Source organism: Ustilago hordei (genome assembly GCF_900519145.1).
Source record: "Ustilago hordei strain Uho2 genome assembly, contig: UHO2_contig_01, whole genome shotgun sequence".
Lineage (NCBI taxonomy): Eukaryota > Fungi > Basidiomycota > Ustilaginomycetes > Ustilaginales > Ustilaginaceae > Ustilago > Ustilago hordei.
Genome location: NW_024545270.1, coordinates 2,117,634 through 2,143,395, shown reverse-complemented (window position 1 = coordinate 2,143,395; position 25,762 = coordinate 2,117,634). Strand labels below are relative to the sequence as shown.

The following is a 25,762-nucleotide window of genomic DNA, read 5'->3' as shown; positions in this document are numbered from 1 at the left end:
TGTTTCAACAAGATGCTCTCAGTTCGCTTGTTTGTTTAGTTTATGTTACTTGTTTTGGTCGAAATGTCAAAAGTTGTTGTCGCATCGCTTTCAACGGCTGAAGTAGTTGTGATAAAGTCGTGTTTTCGAAGTGAGCTGAAAGGTCTTGGCGTTCTGAAAGAGGTCTGAGCCGCTGTCGGCGGCCGAGAGACTGGCTTCATGCTCACGCTCCATGCGGGAGCTGTGTGACTTCTCGAAAGAAGCAAGATAGCGGGGCTGGCAGCGAAGATCTCGCGCAACTCGTCTCTCGACGGAGCTGGCACAAATAGACGATGGTAGCAATAAGCATGTGCGAAATACGAAACATCCTCAAACGAGCATGTTGAGTGGGTTTTGGAGGATGTGAAGCAGCGAGACATTGGACAGACACGTCGATCGCACATTGAGCTCCGCCTAATCGATCCCGTTACAAGACGGAGCTCCTGTCGTTGAAGTCCGCTTTCAAACGGAGCTCGCTTTGTCAATTCCCATTTCTGAACGGAGCTCGTATCAATGGTTGCTATTCCTGTACTGAGCTCAGGACGACAAGGTCCGCTTTCACGCGGAGCAGACTTGGATGTGGAATGGTATCATGGTTTGCTGTATTGCTTTGTTGCTACGACGAACGAAGTGTGTGAGCAGACGCTGGGACTGTAGGATGGTATGGATTGTTGCTAGAAGTACAAGCAAGAATTTGGATCTACAATTCGAAGATTGAGACTCTGGGAAGGAAGGAAGCACCGTGTTCGGGATCTAAGCACGACGTTCATCAGTCTCAGAAGCATCACCCTCATCTGTAGCCACTCTGCCATACCCACCTCTCCCAGCATCAGGACTACACCAACCAGGAGGCCTAACAATACCGTTGAACAAGAAAGTTCCGTACACCAACAGTATGAAACCCAACACCTGCGTACTTCCACTTGCCAACTTGAAAGTTTCCCAACCTAGCGTTAGCGAGACAACCCAAATACCCAGAGTTCTGCAAGTGTCAATGGTGCTCCTCGCGGTCGCTGAGACATTACGAGTGACGGATAGACCGAAGAAGTTGAAGAAGGCGATCGTGAAGCAGATCGCAATTGAAGATCTCAGGACCGCAGGGACAGACATGATCTGATAAAAGCCAGCGGACATGTCGAAGTACCCACCGCGACCTTCGGGTGTTCGACCAATAAAGTAGTGCAGCAAAGGCATAGCGATGAGGGTCGTGAGTGTGCCGAATAAGCCTTCATATCCTACAGCGAGGAGAGGTTCGACAGAGTAGCGTGACATGATCTTTTCTTCAAGTACGAATTGAGATGCGGTAAAGAGCTGGGCAAAAAGGATGAGAAGGACTCCGAGAAGCGCTTGTGCTGTTTCAGGGATCTCATCGTCTCCCCCTTCTGAAGAAGGTGCTGCTTCAGGAGACTTGAATACGGTACCGGATAAACCCACGACAGAGACACCCATCATGACAGTGACGAGACTGAGCCACTGGAACATGTGAAGGTGTCGTCGGAGGAAGATAACGGAAAACACACCGACCCAGAGTACGAGCGCACCTCTTGTCATTTGGTAGATGCTGACAGGTGTGAAGAGGAGACCGACGTTCATGAGCGTTGTACCGCAAATATCGCAGAGTGCGGGCATGAAGAAGAGTCCAATAGCCTTGCCAGACATGGCTTCGCCCTTGAAAGCGCCCATCTCGTCGGCATCGACTGCGTTGATGTAGCTGCTGTCGTTCATGTTGGTGAATTCGGATTCGCCGAGCTCGCCAGGTTGCACGGCGCGGGAAGCGATCTCGAAAGGTGGAGCAGGAACGGAAGGTTCCGTGGGAGCATGGGTGGGGCCACCGGTGTGCACGCGACCTCGAGTAGCTTCGTAGTTAGAGACGGCAGAGGTACCGCGGTCACGAGGCGAAGAGTCGAATACGATGCCCGAATCAGGGGGAGGTGTAAGTAAAGGCTTCTTGAGAGCTGCGTCTCTTGCGCTGTTGCCAGAGATGCGACCGTACAGCGCTCGTAGAAGTACGGGAAGCAAGCAGAGACATTCGCCGAGGAACATCTGCAGAGTTTGCCAGACGGGCTGAGAGAACTCCTGTCTTCTCTTTGGGTCGGGTGAGTCGCAGTTGGCAATACATTGCATATCTTGGTACTTGTTGAGAAGCGAGTTGCTGATGCCGGTCAGCAACATGCCGACGACAAAGACGGGCACGAGAGACCGTAACGTCAACATCTTGGGCTTTGTTTCTAGCTCCAGTTGTTCTGCAGAGTTCTGTGATGTGTCTGTTGACTTGCTTGCGGGTAGGAAGGGATCGTTGACCTCGGAGGAGGACAATGCGTCAGCGTCAAAGATGACTTTTGCTTTCGCGGACTGGCGGTGACGAGACTGCTGTTCACCAAGTGAGAGAGATGGATGAGCTTGAGAGGCAGACCGTGCTACGAGCTGGATGCTGTCTGAGGATGAGCTTGAGAGGCAGACCGTGCTACGAGCTGGATGCTGTCTGAGGATGTCCTTGTAATCTTGTTTGACAGATCCTGAATGCGTTGTAGGCCGAGATGGATGCGTGGTGTTTGCTAGCTCGGGCTGAAGGCTAGGTTGGAGCTATGGAAGCAGATGGAGCAGTCTGCTAGGGTTAGGGGTATAAAGCGGAAAGAGTAAAGACTTGTGCGCTGTGAGGCTGGTGTGTGCTTGATGATGATGATGGTGAGACAAGACGTGATGTGAGATGAGGAGGTGAATGAGGAGGGAGTGCGAGTGTTGGCGAGGCGGACGTCGGTTGACTATGGACCGAGATAAGGGAGTACAAGCTACAAGCCGGAGCAGCAGTGGAGGAGTCACAGCCGATGCAGCTGTTTGCTGGTCATCAGGTCCCTGAACAATCACAATCATCAAGCAGCACTCTAGCTGTGTATGTACCACTCACTGACTGTGACTACTGTAATCAACCAGCGTCACAGCAAAAAGTCGGCTTCATGCAACTTTCCACTCGACTACAGCCAAAAGAGCGCTCGTCTGGCTCGTCTGACTTGTCACCAACGCCCCTTTTCACCAAAAGACGCAAAATTCAACCCAAAGTTGGCGCAGTTGAAGATGCGTCGGCATTTCAATGGGATTTGTAAACGGTCGCGCGCCTGAAACCAGATTGGGTGCTTCCGGTTGATTTCGGTGGGATCAACTGAGTAAGCCTTATTTGTTATGTTTCAGGTGAAAGTAACCAGACAGATGAGTTTTGGTAGGTTTTGGCTGACTGCCTTGAACACTCTGTTCAGAGGCTATGCAGCACATCCATAACACATTGAGGTGAGAGTGATATCAGACACAACTCTCCTATTGCAGCATGAGTGTTCATAGTGCTAGATGCTCTTGTTGTCATCTGGACCACAATAAGACTTATTGCCTACAGATGATGGGAGGTACTGGACTGCAAGTGTGTTGACACTGCCTACAGTAACTGACTGGACTGCAGATGTTGAGCAACACTGCCTACAGTGATGAACTGGACTGCAGGTGTTGAGGAACACTGCCTACAGTTGATGTCCCACAGTGATACAACACACACATTCAAGATGTCATTGCAATAGCATAGCTTTGCAATGATATGAGTCAAGTAAAGAGTAGTAAGATAAAGAGTAGAGTGGATGAGGATCCACTCATATGCTTATGGCAAAGTGATAGTATTTATGTGTTTGGAGGAGGTGCCACCTATGGCACCACCCCCTGCTCCTCTGGAGGAGTGTTCTGTCAGCGGTCGCATGCCCAAAACCTGATATCTGTAATAGAAATGTGTCTATTACAAATCCTGTCGAGATATGTGACAATGCTAGTGGTATTATGATTCTTATTGGGATATGTGGTAGAGACATCTCTATCACTTTTCTTGCCCAAAGATGCAGTAATGGGTTTGCTATTGCAGGTTGTCAGGGGTCTCGTGCCTGAAACCCAGGTCGGTCTGTCGAGATACTCGGTGACTATCAAACTGTGCGACAGCTGTTGTCTCGGTATCGGTGACTATCAAGTTGTGCAGTGACAGCAGGTGGCATTCGTTGTATACTATCGTAGGTTTTGGCTGACCTCTGTGGACACTCCGTTCAGGGGTAGCTCGGCACGATCAATATCAATGCTTTGGTTATGATGACACCAAGGTCTGGTGTGAGTGTTGATGATAATGAGGTTGAAGGTGTTGGTGATAAGGTTGGTGGCATCAACACAAGTGTCCAGTGTGTTGACTTTGACACTTGAAGTGATCCCCAGACCGCAGTGGACTACTGCCTTCAGTTCTATCTATATCTGGACCGCTAACCTGCTATGGGTGCCTTCGGATGTCAGGTAGTGGTGATACAACACACACACTATGATGAGGAGCAACCTTGATAGATTGCTGCTATGCTGACTGAAACTAATGTATACTTATGCTGAAGTGATAACTAGTTATATGGTGAGTAGAGTGGATGCCAATCCACTCAACCTATGATGATGAGAAAGCATGGTTATATACCTCTTCACAGCATCGCCAGTGATGCTGCTCCTGCTCTCTCTCCAGAGAGTACCTTCTTCATCGAGTACTGTTCAGGGGCCTCTCCTGCTTGGCACCCCTGTGCCTCTTGAGCTGTGTCGACTCCTTCGACACTGCTCCTCCTCCTTGCTATCCTGCTGCTTGTTTGGCACCCCTGTGCCTCCTGAATGGTGTCGACTCCTTTGACACTGCTCCTCCTCCTCATGACCTGGTGTCAACTCCTTCGACACTGCTCCTTCTCCTTTGATCAGTGACAGTTCCTTTGGCTCTTGTCTCTCGAGCCCCTGAGTGGTAACCATCTGCATGCTCCTTGAGCTTGGTCCTCCTCGTTGCTGTGCTTGGCCCTCCTTTGCATGTGAGTCCATAGGAGTCCATGGTCTCCATGGAGACTGCACTACGACCATGCTCTCTACTGGTATCGACTAGATCTTCGATACCTGTGCTCCTTCCATATGAACCAGTGACCCTCCTGCTTCTTGAGCATCCAGGCCCATGACACAGGTTTTGACTGACCACTGTGGACACTCCATCCAGAGGTAGCTTGGCACAATCAATAACTTGAATGTATTGCAGGACACCAAAGGTCTGGTGTGATTGAGATAGTTGATGTCATCAACATGAGTGTCCAGTGTGTCAACTGAATGCTTGAGGTGATCCCCAGACCACAGTGGATGACTGCCTTCAGTTCTATCATTATCCAGACTGCTGGTTTGCTATGAACTGCCTTCAGATGTCAGTGAGCAGTGATACAACACACATGCTGCAATGGAAGCAATCTACTTGATTGTGACTATGCTGACTGAAAACTAATATATACTTATGCTAAAGTGATAACTAGTTATGTATGGTGTAGAGTGGATGGGGATCCACGCACTTGCTACGACGAGGAGCATGGTTATATACCATCCTGTAAGTGGTCGCGTGCCAGAGACTTAGTTTTGGGATGCTATTGAGTTTGATTGAGTAAGGTCTACTCAATATGTTTCGCCTAAATGTAACCAAGCATCACTGCCTGGTAAGTCTCGACTGACTGCCTTGAACACTCTGTTCAGAGGTTGCACAGCACAAACATTGTGTCAGCGGTCGTGCGCCTGAAACCTGAGATCAGTAGTAGTATCAGTACTATCACCGATTCTGTTGAATTATGTGACAGTGTTAATGGTATTTCGATTCTTAGTGAAATATGCGACAGAGCCTTCTCTGTCACCTTTCTTGTTAGAATCTGTAGTTGTATTGTCATAGTGACAGATTTCGACTAACTGCTGTGGACACTCCATCCAGAGGTAGCTTGGCACGATCAGACTATGATACAACTCTAAATGAGCTTGATATTGACACCAATGGTCTGGTGTGAGTATGGATTGTTGACACTGACACGAGTGTCCAGTGTGTCGACTAACATTTGAAGTGATCCCTGGGCCACAGTGGACATCTGCCTTCAGTTCTATGGTTATCTGGACTGCTGGTTGCTACGAACCACCTTTGGATGTCAGGAAACAGTGATACAACACACACGCTTCGATGAGGAGCAATCTGTTGATTACTACTATGCTGACTGTGAACTATCGTTACTTATTGCTTGAAGTAATGCTAGTTGCTTGATGAGTGTAGAGTGGATGATGATCCACTCGACCATTTGTGACAAGGAGGTAGGACTATATACCTCTTTGCAGCATCGCCAGTGACACTGCTCCTGCTCCCTCTCTCCAGAGGGTACCCTCCTCATCGAGTACTGCACAGGGATCTCCAAGGAGGCACCTTCTCCATTTCAAGCCTTGTCCCTCCTGTCTTTCCTGAGCTGTGTCGACTTCATCGACACTGCTCCTCCTCTTCATGTCCCTTTCGCCAGTGTCCTATACACAGATCTCCTTCCTTTGACTGGCAACAGTTCTCTTCTACTCCTGTCCTGTGGGCCCCTGAGTGGTAACTGACCATGTGTTGCTGAGCTTGGTCCCTCTCGCATGTGAATCGTCATATGGACATCCTTACTACCGATCTCCATGGAATCTGCCACATGATCTTGCTTGCTGCAGATTCTGGTGGGATTCGTGATATCGACGATGCTCGTGCCGATTTCGCTGTGATCTGCCATAGAGCTGATTCTACTACCGATCTTGGTGAACTTTGTCACAGCTCCTCCAATCTACCCGATTCCATGATTCCTGTGCTACCTTCATATGAACTTCGGTCTTTCCTCATTCTGTGCACCTAGGCCCATGACATTACCCCCCTCTTAAGAGCTGAGCTCCGTTGAGGCAGGTACTGAGTCATGTCTTCCTTCATCATTACCCATCCATGTCCTCGCCACCCAACTCAATGTGCAACATGGTTTCTTCATGATATCGAACCCGCTCACAGGCTGCCGCAAGTGCACCCTCCTCTGATGGGACTACTGCTCCTGCAAGACATCTTCGGATCATGGTCCGGCTTCGTCCTCATGAGGGATCGACTTCTGCAGCCAAATCTCTCCCTCCTCCTCCAGCAGCCAATCCTCTGGCTTCTCTGGTAGCTCGGTTGCCGCTGGTACCTCTTTTCCTGGGGATGGATGACAATGTCATCACCCCCAGTTCCCTTCCCTCCCCCCTTTTGGCCAGTGCTGCCCCATCTCTCATGGGGAATGATTACTCTCCAGCTTCTCCGGAGATTGACCTGTATGAAGTAGACGCGAGGCGTCCCACTGTAGAGGTGATGACCCCGGAGCATCAGGCAGTGTGGGAGGCTGAGCTGGCTCACTCCCCCACTCCTCCTCCTATGGCCAACAAGGTCATTGATGCAGTCTTGGATGCCATTTGTCCAAGTACCCCTGTTTATCGGCTGGAGGTCCAGCCATTGACCCCTCCTCCTCGCTGGGTAGATCGTCGGACTCCTCCCCTTCCCCCTCCCAATCATCATCTACCAACGAATGGAGAGATCGCCAGATGGTCCGAGAGGTTCTTTGTGGCCGAGCTCATGGCTTGGATTGCTGACCGGTACTTACCTTTGGACTGGGATGTGCCCGCTGGCTCCTTGCCTGAGCGTCATCTACACCGGTTGGTCATGCTGCATCTTACCGAGGGTTGCATGCCCTGGCCCAGTTGGCAGTGCCAACAGTGTTTCAATCTGGGTACTCCATAAGTTCCTATTCCTCATGCTCTTCCTACCCTTCCAATGCTAACACTACTTTTGCTTTTCTCAGTTGTTTTGCTTCTGCCTTCACCAATCCTTTTGGTGAGCACAACAGAATTCCTTGCACCTGTACCCATTGCTATCTAGCTGGCTTGGGGCATTGCAAGCATACCATCCCCACCCACCCAGGCATGGAGTACCCTGGCAATGGGACTCCCAGCTTGCAGCAGTGGGGCTTGCATCAGGCTGAGCAAGCTCACCTGACTGTGGCTGATGGCGATGGCCCTGGTCTTGTTTGTTCCCAGGAATGGACAATTGACCCAGTCATGACTCAAGACTGGGTGTCAGCGATGCACATGATTTGGCACCTCCGCTGTCAAGACTTGGTAAGCTCACTCCTTCATATGCTCCAGTCCTATGTTGAGCGTCACGACCATTTGTTTTCCAAGCACCAACCCCATGAGTCCATGACGGAATCTGGTGGTCCTCCCGACCCCATCGACTCATGGGTGGAGCCTACAATAGATGAGCAGTGGACTCGTGTGGCCCTTGCCACTCCCTCCGTCCCCTCTGGCTATGTCGACATATAGTGACATAGTTGCACCCTGAATGTAGTTTTCCTTGTGATCACTCTGAGCCTGTGTCCTGACCCTTGTGTGATACCTGTGACCTCGTTTCATTGGTTACTTCATCTATGGTTTCTCATGTGAGTGAGAAAACCACTGCTTCCTGTTTTGTTGTGAAAGGCTGTCATACTGCTACTTCAACTACTGATTTCCGCGAAATCTGTAATAGCACCTCTACTCTCACAGATTTCGCTCAAATCTGTCCCAACTCCTTCCTTACCACTTTCGCCTCTTCCTTGTGTTTGTTAGTTTCATCCCCCCACCGAAACCTCATACTCCTGGATGAGGTCAAGACAGTTGAGATGCGACAATGGTTCCCAAGAGGCAGCCTCCTCTGGGTACCCCCTCCAAAGCACTTTGTATTCTGTCACCCCATTGTGTAACCGTTTGCTGGTAATGGCTTCAACTTCGAAGTCAAGGTCCTCATCTGGTAGCAGTGGTACAATTGGTTGTGTCGATCATTGAGGGATGGAACTGTTCCTAGCTGGTTCGAGCAATGACACATGGAACACATTGTGAACTCAGAGGTTCACTGGTAATGTAATCCTATAGGCTCGACATCCTACCCTTTCCTGAACTGGATATGGTCCTGCAAGCCTGGTGTCCAGCTTTGGTGTTGGTCATCTGGTCTTCCAGTTCTTGCAATTGATGTATACCATGTCGCCAACCTTGAATTCAATGTCTTTGTGTCTCCTGTTATAATGGTCCACTGTATGGCGCTGTGCTTCCCTAATCTGTTCTTGGAGGTACTTGCAGCACTCCTTGCCATCAAGCAAGTACTCAGAATGTTTGGGGTTGTTCACTCCTAGGTGTTGGGGAATATCAGGATGGGCTTTTGGGTTCCATCCATAACATGCAAAAAACAGTGACACACCAATGCTATTGTGCATGGTATTGTTGTACACAAATGCCACAGTGTCGAGCAGGCTAGCCCAGTCATTCTGTTCATAGTTGCAGTACATACAAAGGTACTGCTCTACTACTTGGTTGACCCTTTCTGTTTGCCCATCTGTTTGAGGATGATAAGCAGTGCTGAGCGAATGTTTCATACCCATTTGATCAGCAAATGCTTTCCATGCTCCTGAGATAAACTGCCTTCCTCAGTCTGAGACCATGTGATCTGGATAACCGAAGTGTCTAACCAGATATCCCCATAGCAGCACAGCAGTCTGTTTCACTGTGACCATTTTGTATGTAGGGGCCAGAATAGCAAACTTGGTCAATCTGTTGACAATGACCAGGATTGAATTGTATCCCTTTGAGGGTGGTAATCCTTCAATGAAGTCCAAGGATATTGAGCCCCATGGCCTGTCCGGGGTAGTGAGTGGCTGCAGCAAGCCATATGGGCGATGGTGAGGAGCCTTATATCTGGCACACACTTGGCAACTTGTGACATAATCAGCAATCCAGGCTGACATGTTTGGCCACCAATAGTGTCATTGGGCCAACTTAATGGTAGCATCTCGTCCCACATGTCCAGCTGTGATGCCATCATGACATTGAGACATGACCATGAATCACAAATGTTCTACAGACAACAACTGCCCATCAACTTCTTTGGTGCTTCGCGAATGATGGTCATTGGTCTTCCCTGGCATTGTTACCTTGGGGATAACCAATCGTCTGCCACTATACCACAAGCCATCTTTGATCTTGAATGGCTTCCTTAGATGGATCTCCTGAAGCTCTGGATCCAGAGGCTGGAAGATTCTGGCCAGACCTTTGATTCCTTTCATGGCTATAGACTCCATCGTGAGGATGGGAGCCACTAATACAGAATCATCACCTGAGCATGCAGTTAGAACCGATTCTGCTGAAATCAGCAATATCATGCTTGCTATTACATTTTCGGCTGAAATCTGCTGCAACTCACTCCCTGTTGTGATTTCGTTTTCGACTTGTTCAAACACCCAGGGGGGGCAGTAGTTGTCAAACATTGTGCTCCTGCTCTTCGCCAACCGGCTGCATGTCAGCTCATCTGGTGAGAGCATCGGGTTCGCCACCCTTGTCTCCTGGTCGATATTGTAGCACAAAGTCGAAATCTGCTAACAATACTGCCCATCTTGCTTGTCTGCCAGTGATACGATGTTGTGACTTAAAGTACTTGAGTGCTTCGTGATCCATGAGAATGACTAACTGACTTGGTAGTCCTGCTAGCATGTGTCACCACTGAGTGAGGCAGGTGACCACTGCTAGGAGCTCCTTGTCATGGATCTTGTAGTTTTTCTCAGCCGACGACATCTTCCTTGAATAAAACGCTACCAGGTGCCAACACCCTTCATGCTCTTGTTTGAGCACTCCAGCGATGGCAAAGTCACTTGCATCTGTTTCCAGCCTTGTAGGAAGGTGGTAATTGAAGTGACGAAGTACTCCGGCTGTCATGAATGCTTGGATGAGTTTGTGGAAAGCTTGTCAAGCTTCTTCTGGCAGCTCAAACTTCTTGAAACATTCAGTTGGTTTCACCAGTGATGTTAGTGGCTTGGCGATTCGAGCAAAGTGAGCAATGAATCGCCTATAGAAGTTGGCAAAGCCAAGGAATCTTTGGATATCATGGATTGATTCCGGCATTGGCCACTCCTTGACTGTCCATACTTTCTCAGGATCCATCTCTACCCCTGTGGGTTTGATGATGTACCCTAGAAACTCTACTGCTGTGGTGTGGAACTCACACTTCAACAGTTTAGCAAACAGCTGATTGTTTCTCAAATGGGTGAGGACTTCAGTGACATGTCATACGTGTGCTTCCTCTGTGTCACTGAAGATGAGGAAGTCATCCAAGTATACAACAACATATACTCTGATGATGTCTCAGAAGATGACATTGATGAATGATTGGAAATGAGCTGGTGCATTTGCAAGCCCGAATGGCATCACCAGGTACTCGTATAGTCCCAATTGTGTACCAAATGCTGTTTTCCATTCATCTCCTTTTGCGATGCAAATGAGGTTGTATGCTGCTCGGAGATCTAGCTTGGAATAGATCTTCACCTTTTGGAGCAGGAACAGTTGCTCCTCAATGAGGGGCAACAGAGCCCTGTTCTTGACAGTAATCTCATTGAGTCCCCGATAGTCCACACAAAGCCTGAGGCCTCCATCTTTCTTAGGTACGAAGAGCACAGGTGACCTTGCTGGACTCTTCAACGGTCGTATGAACCCCTTTGCAAGGTTCTCATCCAGATACTTCCTCAATTCAGACATTTCTTTAGGCCCTTTGAGATACAGCGGGCCCTGAGGCAGTTGACTTCCTTCCATTAGTTCAAGGTGAAGATCATGTTTGGTATGCTGGGGAAGCCTGTCTGCTTCCACCTTGTCAAACACATCACGAAGGTGTTGGTATGGCTTTGGTATATCTGCTGCTGTCACCTTCTTCTCAATCTCAACCTCCATCTCTACTCCTTTATCGGCACTGGTAGGAACGAAACCGAAGGCCGGGAGTGATGAGGGTGGTACTTCCAATAACATGAACCCTATGGGTCCATCCTCTAAAGCTGCCTGAAGTAAGTGCTTCGCTGAGATGAACTCATTTCCATGTATGGTTGGTTGTGCCATTTTTTCTTTGTTAGAGCCCATTGCCACAGATTTCGTTGGAATCGGTGATAAGCTATCTCTTATGGCAAGCTCCTGTTTTTGCCCGCCTGTTACAGCAGCTTTCATCGAATTCTGTGACAGTTCTGCTACTATGACCGATTTTGACACTTTTGATTGTAAGCCCCTAGTTGCGGCAGCTTCAGGGGGTCGTTTCCGGTCCTGGGACTTGAACTCTAGTTGGCCTGTGTCCCATCGTATGGTGGGCTGGAGCCTTCTAAGCTCAGTGAATCCCAATATAAGGTCATAGTCAGCGGTATCGGCTACCGATACTTCGACTACTCCTAGGCTGTGCTTGCCAATAACCACCTGTATGGTCGTGGCGCTATTGATAATGAGCTGGTGTCTGGTGACACCATGAATCGATCTTGTTTTTGAGGGTTTTGTGGGTATTAGGTACTTACTGATAAAGGAATCTGAAACTATGGACAAGCCAGCACTGGTGTCGGTGAGTATACAAGCAGGATGGTCTTGGACCATTCCTGTGAGCTCTAATACTGCTTTTCCTTTGCTGGTGGAGAAACATATTTGGCAATCTTGATATATACACAACGATGGCGAAGAGGTTTGTAGAGCCATGCATGCCATCAGTGCATCACCCCACTGTCATTTCCCTCGTCGTCGTCATCTTGGGGTTCCTCATGATTAGCGTCATTAGGAACTTGGTATTGACTGAAGTCTAGGTCATCAGGGTCGCTCATTTCAGCGCTGCCTGTATGCCCATCCCCTGAGTTGGTGGCCCCTTCTTCAAAGGGATCTTCCGTGGTTACCATGACTCTTGGACCCAAAGGTCGTGGCCCCAGAGGGTCCGCTTTCTTGCTTGGGCAGTCTCTGGCCCAATGTCCAACACCTTTGCAGATATGGCAAGTGCTATTGCCTGGTACTGTGGGGCCTCCTTGTTTCGGGCCCGGTACATACTGCTGAGGTAGCAGCCAATTGGTTGGTCTGCTTGGGCTTCCTGCTGTTATTGGTGCCGGCGTACAAGCGGAGTTTCTTTGTGCCAGTTGCTGAATGGGGAATGAACTCTGAGCAGGTGGCGTTGGTTGGATTCCTGGGTTCAATCATGGAGGAGCAGCACTTGGGTGCCTAGCAGAGGACTGCTGTAGCAGCATCCTCTGTCGGTCGATATCTTCGACCTCTCGGTACCATCCCCACCTCTTTGCAGGTGGGTTATGCTCAAACTTTTCTTGCAGACTACATGTGAGACTGCCTCGGAACAAGTCAATGATGAGTTCATTATCATCCAGATTGACTTGTCCCTCCAGGTCTCTGAAATGTTCCACATGGCAGGTGGCAGCACTGGGTGCATCGCTAGTGAGTTTGAGAGCCAACAGCTTGTTGTAGGCTTCCATTCTAGCATTCCGGGGATTGAATTGTTCTGACAGCCACTCTGTAAAGTAGTGCCAGTCATTGAATAACCTTCCTTCCCGTGCCCTGTCAATGTGCCCTGTCAATTTGGAGCTTGGAGGTCCACCACTCCCATGCATTCCCTTCCAATTGAGAGCCCATGTGGTTGATCATTCTTGTTTGCTCATATACCTGGTTAAACTTAAACCAGGCTTCGGCTTTGAGAATGAATATCTCCACATCTCGCAGGTTAAACTTAGGAAAGGGTGTGGCGATTGGCTTGGATCGAGAGAGATCTGCCAATACACTAGGGTCCTCCTCCAAGTCTGGGACATAAGGTTCCATCCTAGTCCTGCTATACAGATCCACCCTGGGTTTGAAATACTTTGGCCTGGTGGGTGAGGCGTACTTTTCATAATTGATGTTGTCCTGCTCTTCTGCACCAGCGAATGAGACAGATTGTCTTGGTCGTGGTGCTGGTGTAGGAGTTTGGGGATCTCCTATCATGGATTCGTCACCTCCTACCTGCTCTCCTGATGGTGAGAACTCAATTGTCTCTTCTCCGCTTAGATGAGCATGGCGAAGACGTTCTTCTCATTGGCCTTGCCTGGTGAGCTCGAGTTGGGCTTCCAATAGTGCTAGAAGCCGGTCGAGCTTATTGTTGAGGCCTTGGTCCATCATCGTGATTGTGGGGTGCTGCTTGAATGATCCACTCTAATGTCAGGGGTCTCGTGCCTGAAACCCAGGTCGGTCTGTCGAGATACTTGGTGACTATCAAACTGTGCGACAGCTGTTGTCTCAGTATCAGTGACTATCAAGTTGCACAGTGACAGCAGGTGGCGTTCGTTGTATATACTATCATAGGTTTCGGCTGACCTCTGTGGACACTCCGTTCAGGGGTAGCTCGGCATGATCAATATCAATGCTTTGGTTATGATGACACCAAGGTCTGGTGTGAGTGTTGATGATGATGAGGTTGATGACATTGGTGATAAGGTTGGTGGGTGTTGATGAGAATGAGGTTGATGGTGTTGGTGATAAGGTTGGTGGCATCAACATGAGTGTCCAGTGTGTTGACTTTGATGCTTGAAGTGATCCCCGGACTGCAGTGAACTACTGCCTTCAGTTCTATCTATATCCAGACTGCTAACCTGCTATGGGGTGCCTACGGATGTCAGGTAGTGGTGATACAACACACACACTACGATGAGGAGCAACCTTGATAGAATGCTGCTATGCTGACTGTAACTAATGAGTACTTATGTTTCTAAAGTATTGACTAGTTGTATGGTGAGTAGAGTGGATGAGGATCCACTTGGCCTATGATGATGAGAAAGCATGGTTATATACCTCTTCACAGCTTCGCCAGCGATGCTGCTCCTGCTCTCTCTCCAGAGAGTACCTTCTTCATTGAGTACTGCTCAGGGGCCTCTCCTGCTTGGCACCCCTGTGCCTCTTGAGTGGTGTCAACTCCTTTGACACTGCTCCTCCTCCTCATGACCTGGTGTCGACTCCTTCGACACTGCTCCTCTTCCTCAGGACCTGCTTGCCAGTGTCCTATGACTCTTGTCTCTCGAGCCCCTGAGTGGTAACCATCTGAGCTTGGTCCTCTTCGTGGCTGTGCCTGCTCCTTGAGCTTGGTCCTCCTTGTGGCTGTGCCTGGCCCTCCTCGCATGTGGCTCGGTTCTCCTTTGCATGTGAGTCCATAGGAGTCCATGGTCTCCATGGAGACTGCACTACGACCATGCGCTCTACTGGTATCAACTAGGTCTTCGATACCTGTGCTCCTGCCATATGAACCAGTGACCCTCCTGCTTCTTGAGCATCCAGGCCCATGACACTACCCCCCTCTTAAGAGCCGAGCTCCGTTGAGGCATGCTCTGGTCTGGTTCATGCTGACTCCTCCTCCTCCTCCTCCTCCTCGACAACATCGCCAACATCATCCTTCCTCTTCCTCTCTCTACTCCTCCTCCAACATCATCCTTCCTCTTCCTCTCTCTACTCCTCCTGTTCTCTCCTCCTTTCTCTACTTTGTCTACTCGCTCGTCCCCCCTCCGACACCTCATACTCCTGGATGAGGCCGGGGCAGTTGAGGTTCTCTACTGGTTCCCATGAAGCAGCTTCTTCTGAGTACCCTCTCCACAACACTTTGTACTCTGTAGTCCCATTGTGTGCATGTTTGTCAATGAGTGCTTCGACTTCGAAGTCGAGGTCCTCATCTGGAAGTGATGGTATGGTGGGCTGTTCAGCATGTTGAGGGAGAGAACTTGTTCTTGCTGGCTCGAGCATGGAGACATGGAACACATCATGCACCCTAAGGTTTGCTGGCAATGTGATTCGATAAGCTTGGTGTCCTACCCATTCCTGAACTGGGTAGGGTCCTGCAAACCAGGTATCTAACTTGGGTGTGGGTCTCCTTGTCTTCCAGTTTCGATGGTTGATATAGACCATATCACCCACCTTCAACTCGATGTCCTTGTGCTTCCTGTTATACTGGTCTACTGATCTATGTTGTGCCTCTCTGATCTGCTCCTGGAGGTACTTGCAACACTCCTTTCCATCCATGAGGTACTTGAAGTGACCTGGATCATTGACTCCTAGTCATTGAGGGTTGTCAGGATGAGCTTTGGGGTTCCATCCATAGCATGCAAAGAATGGTGAGACACCAATGCTGTTGTGGACCGTGTTGTTGTATACAAATGCTGCAGTGTCCAGCAGGTCAGCCCAGTCATCCTGCTCATAGTTGCAGTACATCCTTAGGTACTGCTCGATGACCTGATTGACCCTCTCTGTCTGACCATCAGTTTGAGGATGGTAGGCTGTGCTAAGTGAGTGCTTCACACCCATTTGCTCTGCAAATGCCTTCCATGCTCCTGATATGAACTGCCTGCCTCGGTCTGAGACCATGTGATCTGGGTATCCGAAAAGTCTAACCATGTGTCCATATAGCAACACCACAGTCTGTTTAGCCATGACTGTCTTATGGGTTGGAGCTAGTATGGCGAACTTGGTCAACCTGTCGACAATGACTAAGATAGAGTCATAGGTCTTGGAGTCATACTTCTTCGATGGTGGTAGTCCTTCGATGAAGTCGAGGGATATGGAGCCCCAGGGCCTGTCTGGTGTTGCTAGTGGCTGTAGCAAACCATATGGACGATGACGAGGAGCTTTGTACCTAGCACATACAGGACAACTTGCTACATAGTCTGCAATCCAAGCTGCCATGTTTGGCCACCAGTAATGTCATTGAGCTGCCTTGATGGTAGCATCTCTTCCTACATGTCCAGCAGTGATACCATCATGGCATTGGGTCATCACCATGAATCGCAGATGCTCTACAGAGAGGGACTGTCCATCTACCTCTTTGGCACTCCTTGAGTGTCAGTTGTTGGTCCTCCCTGGCATGATTACTTTGGGGATAACCAACCTTCCTCCACTGTACCATAGGTCATCCTTGAGCTCAAAGGGCTTCTTCCTATGTATCTCCTGTAGCTCTTGGTCTAAGGGCTGGAAGATCTTGACCAGGTCTTTGAGACCTTTTGATGCTATGGACTCCATCGAGAGCATAGGGGCCACTAGGGTCGAGTCATGGTCTGCTGTCTCCTTGAACACTCGAGGAGACAGTAGTTGCCTCACATTGTGATCCTGCTCTTCACCAGCTGGTTGCATGTCTGTCCTTCTGGTGAGAGCATTGGGTTCACCACCTTTGTCTCCTGGTCAATACTGCAATATGAAGTCGAAGTCTGCTAGTAGTATTGCCCATCGAGCCTGTCGACCTGTGATGCATCTCTGTGACTTGAAGTACTTGAGGGCTTCATGGTCAGTGAGGATGACCAGTTGGCTTGGTAGTCCAGCTAGCATGTGTCGCCACTGAGTGAGGCAGGCAACCACAGCTAGGAGCTCCTTGTCATGGATCTCATAGTTCTTCTTGGCAGAAGACATCTTCCTAGAGTAGAAGGCCACTGGATGCCATCGTCCTTCATGCTCCTGCTTGAGTACTCCTGCTATAGCAAAGTCACTTGCATCAGTTTCCAACCTTGTTGGAAGGTGGTAGTTGAAGTGCTGAAGCACTCCTGCTGATGTGAAGGCCTGGATGAGCTTGTGGAAGGCCTGTTGGGCCTCCTCTGGTAGCTCGAACTTCTTGAACCGTTCTATAGGCTTTGCCAGTGATGTCAATGGCTTGGCTATGCAAGCAAAGTGGGCTATGAACCTTTGATAGAAGTTGGCAAAACCCAGGAACCTTTGGATGTCATGGATTGACTCTGGCATTGGCCACTCCTTGACAGTGTGCACCTTTTCTGGGTCCATCTCTATGCCCATTGGCTTGATGATGTACCCCAGGAACTCGACTGTCTTGGTGTGGAACTCACACTTCAACAGCTTAGCAAAGAGCCTGTTGCTCCTTAAGCGAGTGAGGACCTTGGTGACATGCTTCACATGTACCTCCTCAGTGTCACTGAAGATCAGGAAGTCATCTAGGTATACCACTACATATACTCCAATGATGTCTCGGAAGATGTCATTGATGAATGACTGGAAGTGAGCTGGAGCATTGGCTAGGCCAAAAGGCATCACTAGGTACTCATAGAGTCCCAACTGAGTGCCAAAAGCTGTCTTCCATTCATCTCCTTTAGCAATCTGGATGAGGTTGTATGCTGCTCTAAGGTCTAGCTTGGTATAGATCCTTGCCTTCCTGAGTAAGAACAGCTGCTCCTCGATGAGGGGCAATGGTGCCCTGTTCTTGACAGTGATCTCGTTGAGACCTTGGTAGTCCACACAGAGTCTGAGACCTCCATCCTTCTTTGGTACAAAGAGCACTGGTGATCGTGCTGGGCTCTTCGATGGTCTTATGAACCCCTTCTCGAGGTTCTCATCCAAGTACCTCCTCAACTCGGACATCTCCTTGGGTCCCTTAAGGTATAGGGGCCCTTGAGGTGGCTTACCTCCTTCTATCAACTCGAGGTGGAGATCATGCTCAGTATGATGGGGCAGCTTGTCTGCTTCCACCTCATCAAACACATCTTGCAGGTGTTGGTATGGCTTTGGTATGTCTGCAGCCGTCACCACCTTGTCTACCTCCACCTCCATCTCTACTCCTTTGTCTGCGCCTGTAGGTACAAAACCAAAGGCCGGGAGTGATGATGGTGGCTCCTCCAACAGCATGAACCCTATGGGTCCATCTTCCAGAGCTGCTTGTAGTAAGTGCTCTGCTGAGACAAACTTGTTACCATGAAGGGTTGGTCTCCTCATGGTTAGGCCCCCTGCTCCTGCTGCTTCAGGGGGTCTCCTTGGGGGTTGGTCCTGCTCCTGAGTCTTGAACTCCAGCTGGCCCATATCCCATTGTATGGTGGGTTTGAGCCTCTGTAGCTCAGTGAACCCCAGGATGAGGTCATAGTCAGCAGTGTTGGCCACTGAAGCTTCGACCACACCCAGATTGTGTGTACCAATAGATACCTGCATGCTCGCAGAACTATTGATGGAGAGTTGGTGCCCAGTGACACCATGGATCGATCTTATTTTTATGGGTTTTGTGGGTATTTGGTACTTACTAATGAAAGAATCTGAGACTATGGACAAACCAGCACCAGTATCAGCTAGTATCCGAGCAGGATGGTCTTGAACCATTCCAGAGAGCTCCAGTACTGCTTTGCCTCCACTGGTAGAGAAACATACTTGACAATCTTGATATATACAGAGTGATGGTGAGGAGGTTTGTAGAGCAATGCATGCCATCAGTGCATCACCCCACTGATGTTTCCCTTGTCGTCATCATCATCGTGCTGCTCCTCCTCATGGCCAAGGTCCATGGGTTGCTGGTATGAGCTGAGGTCCATGGCCTCAGGGTCACCCATCTCAGTGCTGCCTGTGTGGCCATCTCCTGAGTCGGTGGCCTCCTTGAAGGGGTCTGCTGTGGTGACCATAACCTTTGGTCCCATGGGTCGAGAGCTAAGAGGGTCTACCCTCCTGCTGGGGCAGTCTCTGGCCCAATGGCCGATACCCTTGCATACATGACAGGTGTTGATACCTGATGGAGCAGGGCTTCCTTGCTTCAAGGTTTGGGTGGTTTGATGAGGAAGGGGTCGGTTTAGGTTTTGTGTAGTTGCTTGTGTAGTTGCTTGTGCTGGTGATCAAGCTGGATAAGGTTGAGTGGGTTGACAGATGGGGATTGAACTTTGATTTGGCCGAGACCCAGTTCTTAGTGGAGGTGACGTGGCATTTGGGAGTAAGTGTCTAGCCGAGGACTGCTGTAGTAGCATCCTCTGTCGATCGATCTCCTCGACCTCTCGATACCACTCCCATCTCTTCCCAGGTGGATTCCTCTCGAACTTCTCCTGTATGCTGCGAGTGAGACTTCCTCTGAAGAGATCAATCACTAGCTCATTGTCATCTAGGTTGACCTGTCCCTCCAAGTCTCTGAACTGCTCTACATGACATGTGGCGGCACCAGGAGCATCACTTGTGAGTCTGAGAGCCAACAGCTTGTTGTATGCCTCCATCCTAGCATTGCATGGGTTGAACTGCTCTGACAGTCGCTCTGTGAAGTAGTGCCAATCATTGAACAACCTTCCTTCTCTAGCTCTATCAATACGGAGCTTGGAGGTCCACCACTCTCTTGCTGTCCCTTCTAGTTGAGCACCCATGTGGTTGATCATCCTAGTCTGCTCATACACCTGGTTGAACTTAAACCATGCTTTGGCTTCTAGAATGAAGATCTCCATGTCTTGGGGATTGAACTTTGGAAATGGGGTGGCAATGGGCTTTGACCGGTTAAGCTCTGCCATGATGCTAGAGTCCTCCTCCTGATCAAGAGCATAGTGATCTGTCCTGCTCTTGTTATATGGATCCACCCTGGACTTGACATATCTTGGCCCCATGGGTGAAGCATACTTCTCATAGTTGATGTCCTCCTGCTCATCCAGGTTGAATGAGACTGATCATCTTGGTCCTGGAGCTGGAGTAGGAGTATGTGGGTCTCCTATCATAGACTCATCTCCTCCTCCTGCTTGGTCTTCTGAGTGAGAGAGGTCCATCGTCTCCTCCCTACCCAGCTGAGCTTGTTGTAGTCATTCCTCTCGATGACCCTGCCTAGTAAGCTCTAGCTGAGCTTCCAATAGAGTGAGTAGTCTATCGAGCTTATTGTTGAGGTCTGGGTCCATCATGGTGATCGTGAGGAGCTGCTTGAATGATCCACTCTAATGTCAGGGGTCTTGTGCCTGAAACCCAGGTCGGTCTGTCGAGATACTTGGTGACTATCAAACTGTGCGACAGCTGTTGTCTCAGTATCAGTGACTATCAAGTTGCACAGTGACAGCAGGTGGCGTTCGTTGTATATACTATCATAGGTTTCGGCTGACCTCTGTGGACACTCCGTTCAGGGGTAGCTCGGCATGATCAATATCAATGCTTTGGTTATGATGACACCAAGGTCTGGTGTGAGTGTTGATGATGATGAGGTTGATGACATTGGTGATAAGGTTGGTGGGTGTTGATGAGAATGAGGTTGATGGTGTTGGTGATAAGGTTGGTGGCATCAACACGAGTGTCCAGTGTGTTGACTTTGATGCTTGAAGTGATCCCCAGACTGCAGTGAACTACTGCCTTTGGTTCTATCTATATCCAGACTGCTAACCTGCTATGGGGTGCCTACGGATGTCAGGTAGTGGTGATACAACACACACACTACGATGAGGAGCAACCTTGATAGAATGCTGCTATGCTGACTGTAACTAATGAGTACTTATGTTTCTAAAGTATTGACTAGTTGTGTGGTGAGTAGAGTGGATGAGGATCCACTTGGCCTATGATGATGAGAAAGCATGGTTATATACCTCTTCACAGCTTCGCCAGCGATGCTGCTCCTGCTCTCTCTCCAGAGAGTACCTTCTTCATTGAGTACTGCTCAGGGGCCTCTCCTGCTTGGCACCCCTGTGCCTCTTGAGTGGTGTCAACTCCTTCGACACTGCTCCTCCTCCTCATGACCTGGTGTCGACTCCTTCGACACTGCTCCTCTTCCTCAGGACCTGCTTGCCAGTGTCCTATGACTCTTGTCTCTCGAGCCCCTGAGTGGTAACCATCTGAGCTTGGTCCTCTTCATGGCTGTGCCTGCTCCTTGAGCTTGGTCCTCCTCATGGCTGTGCCTGCTCCTTGAGCTTGGTCCTCCTCGTGGCTGTGCCTGGCCCTCCTCGCATGTGGCTTGGTTCTCCTTTGCATGTGAGTCCATAGGAGTCCATGGTCTCCATGGAGACTGCACTACAACCATGCTCTCTACTGGTATCGACTAGGTCTTCGATACCTGTGCTCCTGCCATATGAACCAGTGACCCTCCTGCTTCTTGAGCATCCAGGCCCATGACAGGGATCCACTCATATGCTATGGCAGAATGAGAGTATTTATGTGTTCGATTGGTGTTGCCCATGACACCTATCCTGCTCCTCTTGAGGGGCCTTTGTCCCCCTGTTCAACACTGTCTTGTCCTGCTGGCATCAATCCCATTGATACTGTGCCCTTACCATTTGCATGGCATAAGGGTTATGCAACACTGCCCTCTCACCTTCATGCTCTCCTTCTGCCTGATGATGTGTGATGCCCCCTTTCAACACAGCTCCTTCTCAACTTTATCTTGTGAATCCCTTTAGCCACTTGTTGAACCTTGTGACCAAACCCCTTGGTCATGTGGTCACTTCAGCACAGCTCCTGTGTGACTTTACACATGCACCCCTTGAGCAGTAACCATCTGCATGATACTGAGTCTACTAGTACTTGCTCATATTGGCCGACTTGTTGAGGCATGCTGTTCTGACTGTATCAGCCAACTTGTTGAGGCATGCTGATCTGACTGATTCCAACCAATCCCCATGAGATTAATCTGGGACCCTTTGGTTCAATTGATCTCATAATTCATACATGCTGCCAGCCCAATTAATCTTGTTGATCCCCAATGGTTCGGTGCCAATCAATCTGGTGCTCCCTTCATATACTGCTCCATTGTGTGACATTCCCATGACTGCCATTGATCAATTTGGCGCACTCTCTTGCGCTATCCTTCTGACCCTGTGACACATCCCAGCAATGTTGCCTGCGACACTGCTCCTGTCCTGTGAGGCCCCTTCGACTCCATGTCTCCTCCTCATCTTTCCCACTGCTTTTCCATCCACACTAGATTGCTGCTCATGTCATATCCCTTGACCTTTGTGAATGGATGGCTGCTCACTGCTTCATCTCCATCAGGGGCCATCCCACTTCATCTGAGTGGCAACTTGCCCCCCCTCTCATTACTTCCTGTCATTGGTGCCCACCTGCTGGCACCAACTTCAATGTTGTGTAGGGCCCCTACCTCATGCAGTGGTGACCCCAGGTGTCCTCCCCTTCTAGCCTTTTATTGTATGAACACCTTTGCCATTGATCTCTGCAGGAAATGTTGTACAATCCAGTTTATTGCAGATTCTGGTGTGATTTGTGATACCCTTATTCCTCATACTGATCTAGATGAGATCTGCCTTAGAGCTGCTTCTCCTACAGATTTTGGTGGATTCTATTGCAAGTCCTATGATCTGCCTGATTCCTTGATTCCTGTGCTCCCTTCATATGACTTGACAGATCTTCCTGATTCCTGTGCATCCCGTCCCATGACATATACTTAGTAGTCCATCAACAGTAGCAATCGTAAGACATTGCTCCTATCATAGTGCATGTGTTGTATCCCTGCTCATTGACATTGATTGACATCCTGAAGGTGGTTCATCCAGCATTCCGGCTCTCTTGATCATTAGAACCAAAGGCAGTTGTCCACTGCAGTCTGGGGATCACCTCAAGCACTCAGTCAACACACTGGACACTCGTGTCAGTGCCACCAACAAGCACACTCACACCAGACCTTGGTGTCAGTACAAAGTTCCTATCATTATTGATCATGCCAAGCTACCTCTGGATGGAGTGTCCACAGCAGTCAGTCAAAACCTGCAATAGCAAACACACTACTATGTCTTAGGGTGAGAAAAGTCATAGAGGCCTTTCTACAACATAACTCATCAAGGATAATAATACACAACACATTATCACATATCTTGACAAGATTTGTAATAGATGTGTTTCTATTACAGATATCAGGTTTCAGGTGTGAGACCTCTGACATCAACCAGACAGATGCGATGCGGTTGTTGTCAGTGAAATCAACTGGAAACCCGTGATCCGGTTGATTTCACAATTTCGAGCACACAAAGCTCCTCATATCTCATTTCGGATCTTCCTGTGCAGCTTCTATGACAGGATTCAAGGGGTCTGCAGAACTCAATCAAGACATCGATAAAGCAAGGTTGTGCATAAGCGGTGTGCATATGGGATGCATAGGTATTGCCATAGCAACAGTCTAGGAGTAGTGCAGGAGGCAACAACTCAGGAGTATACAAGAAGTAACTCATCACAGTTCAGCATGTTTGGAGACAGTGATCAGATATATATATGCTCATATGGTCACACCCATTGATAGAAATGACAAGCATTCAAGAAGTCATATGCCTGTGAAAAGGAGCTTGCTAGTAGCTCAGGATAGCGTACCGTGCTTTGTAATCTTCAATTGGCGCGCTCGTCCTCTCCCTCTTTCTCGCCCGTGTCTTGAAATCGTGTGTAGCAATGTTAGGCCACGCAGGACCCTGGATCGTGGCTTCCGCTCAGCAACGGATCCGATTCTTGCTGCGCTTTTGGAGGCTTCGAAGCTTTTGGAAGTTCCACATAGGGCCTTGCATCCATCCGCAATCATCATCACCTACCACTATCCTTCTGGGCTCGTCACGCGACCGCATCGGCACTGATCGGTGCTCACTCACGAGGACGTACACAGGCGCTTGGCGTCACCATCGTTCCATAACCCTTGAAGGCTGGGTGCTCTAAAATCGAAAGCGATGGGATGCTGAGCGAGGCATTACTACCTTGAACATTCGCAATCATGGTGGTCATCGACTTTGACATGGCTGCCACAGGAGGCAACTCCGGCGCCACCTTCTCCGACTCTCCCTTCTTCTACGATCGATCCGAGGCCAACGGTTCAGGCCAAGCCATCTACAAAGATGCATCCCATATCCAGCCACACTCCAAAACTCGAGTCAGCTACTATCATCCTGCAGGTGTCGGTGACTTCCACTACGGCGAAAGACATCCGATGAAGCCAGCACGCCTCACTTTGACAAATCGTCTCGTCCTCGCATACGGTCTCCACAAGCATATGAGCGTCTTCACTCCCCGCGAGGCAACCAAGGAAGAGCTCGAAATGTTTCACGACAGCGACTATGTCGACTTCCTCGCCAACGTTACACCATCCACACCGCCATCAGCAGCATTCACCAAGTTCAACTTTGCCGACGATTGTCCTGTCTTTGACGGCATGTACGACTTCTGCAAAGCTTACTCTGGTGCTTCTCTTGCTGGTGCTCGTCGTCTAGCAGCTGGCGAGACTGACATTGCAATCAACTGGTCAGGAGGTCTTCATCACGCAAAGAAGTTCGAAGCTTCAGGATTCTGCTACGTCAACGACATTGTGCTGGGCATCATGGAGCTACTAAGATATCATCCGCGTGTGCTCTACATCGACATCGACATCCACCATGGCGATGGTGTTCAGGAGGCATTCTATAACTCGAATCGTGTTATGACCGTCTCGTTCCACAAGTACGGCAACGACTTCTTCCCATGCACCGGCAACATTGACGAGATCGGAACCGGACTGGGAAAGCACTTCTGTCTCAACGTTCCGTTGCAGGATGGAGTCGACGACTCCGGCTACGTCGCTCTCTTCAAAAGCGTCATGGAGCCAATTATCACGACTTTCCGACCTTCCTCCGTTGTTCTTCAATGCGGTGCTGACTCGCTTGGACTCGACCGTCTCGGATGTTTCAACCTCAGCATCGCCGCTCACGGAGAGTGTGTTCAGTTCATCAAGTCCTTCGGACTTCCACTGCTCGTGCTTGGAGGAGGCGGGTACACCATCCGCAACGTCGCAAGGTGTTGGGCTTATGAGACATCCGTCTTGACTGGCTGCTCGATTCCTGATACACTACCAAGCACACCGTACATGGAGTTCTTTGCCCCTACCTACCGACTGCATGAGCCGACACAGGCAGGAAGGGTGGAGAACCAGAACTCAAAGGCAAGTCTGGAGAAGATTCGAGTCCAGATTCTTGAACAGCTGCGCTATCTTCATGGAGCACCAAGTGTGCAGATGCACGAGCTTCCACCAGATTTGGCTGGGGCTTGGGTCGAGGAGGAGATCAAGACCTGACCGCCGCTGACAAATGGATTGCAACATTCATGATACCCCGGAAACAAACGATAGATTGCTCAAGTCATCCTCATCTCACCTTCTTGTACTTGTATGTTACCTTATTTCCCTGTACAGTCCTGTGCAGAAGTTTGAGGACAATCGGGTAATTTCCCGATTTAGCCGGTTACCCCGCATTTGGGTCATTGTCGTCATTGAGCAATAGCACTACCATCATACTAATCAAGAACACTTCAAACACCAATATGGTCTGTGGCAATGAGCTTGCTCCAATGAAGTGTGCTTCAATTGTTGCAATGCATGATACTGGGCTGC

The 25,762-nt window shown here is 49.4% G+C and overlaps 5 protein-coding genes across 5 annotated transcripts; 2 read left to right on the top strand and 3 right to left on the bottom strand.

Annotated features, from left to right (window-relative positions):
* Positions 1–771: 771 nt before the first annotated feature.
* UHO2_00572 (uncharacterized protein) lies at positions 772–2,232 on the bottom strand (the record flags this gene model as incomplete). The annotated part of the gene is made up of 1 exon (XM_041557192.1): positions 772–2,232. One exon carries the CDS (start codon positions 2,230–2,232, stop codon positions 772–774), a length of 1,461 nt encoding a protein of 486 aa, XP_041413126.1.
* Positions 2,233–5,492: 3,260 nt separating this feature from the next.
* Positions 5,493–8,208, top strand: UHO2_00571 (uncharacterized protein; the record flags this gene model as incomplete). The annotated part of the gene is made up of 9 exons (XM_041557191.1): positions 5,493–5,528; positions 5,566–5,674; positions 5,797–5,863; positions 6,099–6,162; positions 6,226–6,436; positions 6,547–6,677; positions 6,872–7,542; positions 7,689–8,004; positions 8,032–8,208. 9 exons carry the CDS (start codon positions 5,493–5,495, stop codon positions 8,206–8,208), a joined length of 1,782 nt encoding a protein of 593 aa, XP_041413125.1.
* A 2,844-nt stretch (positions 8,209–11,052) lies between these two features.
* UHO2_00570 (uncharacterized protein) lies at positions 11,053–13,316 on the bottom strand (the record flags this gene model as incomplete). The annotated part of the gene is made up of 4 exons (XM_041557190.1): positions 11,053–12,196; positions 12,234–12,268; positions 12,748–12,880; positions 12,985–13,316. 4 exons carry the CDS (start codon positions 13,314–13,316, stop codon positions 11,053–11,055), a joined length of 1,644 nt encoding a protein of 547 aa, XP_041413124.1.
* A 3,241-nt stretch (positions 13,317–16,557) lies between these two features.
* UHO2_00569 (uncharacterized protein) lies at positions 16,558–20,336 on the bottom strand (the record flags this gene model as incomplete). The annotated part of the gene is made up of 5 exons (XM_041557189.1): positions 16,558–16,852; positions 16,901–18,827; positions 18,926–19,137; positions 19,420–20,107; positions 20,258–20,336. The coding sequence occupies 5 exons, from the start codon at positions 20,334–20,336 to the stop codon at positions 16,558–16,560; spliced, it is 3,201 nt and encodes a 1,066-aa protein (XP_041413123.1).
* Positions 20,337–24,118: 3,782 nt separating this feature from the next.
* UHO2_00568 (putative HOS2 - putative histone deacetylase) lies at positions 24,119–25,447 on the top strand (the record flags this gene model as incomplete). The annotated part of the gene is made up of 1 exon (XM_041557188.1): positions 24,119–25,447. The coding sequence occupies one exon, from the start codon at positions 24,119–24,121 to the stop codon at positions 25,445–25,447; it is 1,329 nt and encodes a 442-aa protein (XP_041413122.1).
* Between the last annotated feature and the right edge of the window lie 315 nt (positions 25,448–25,762).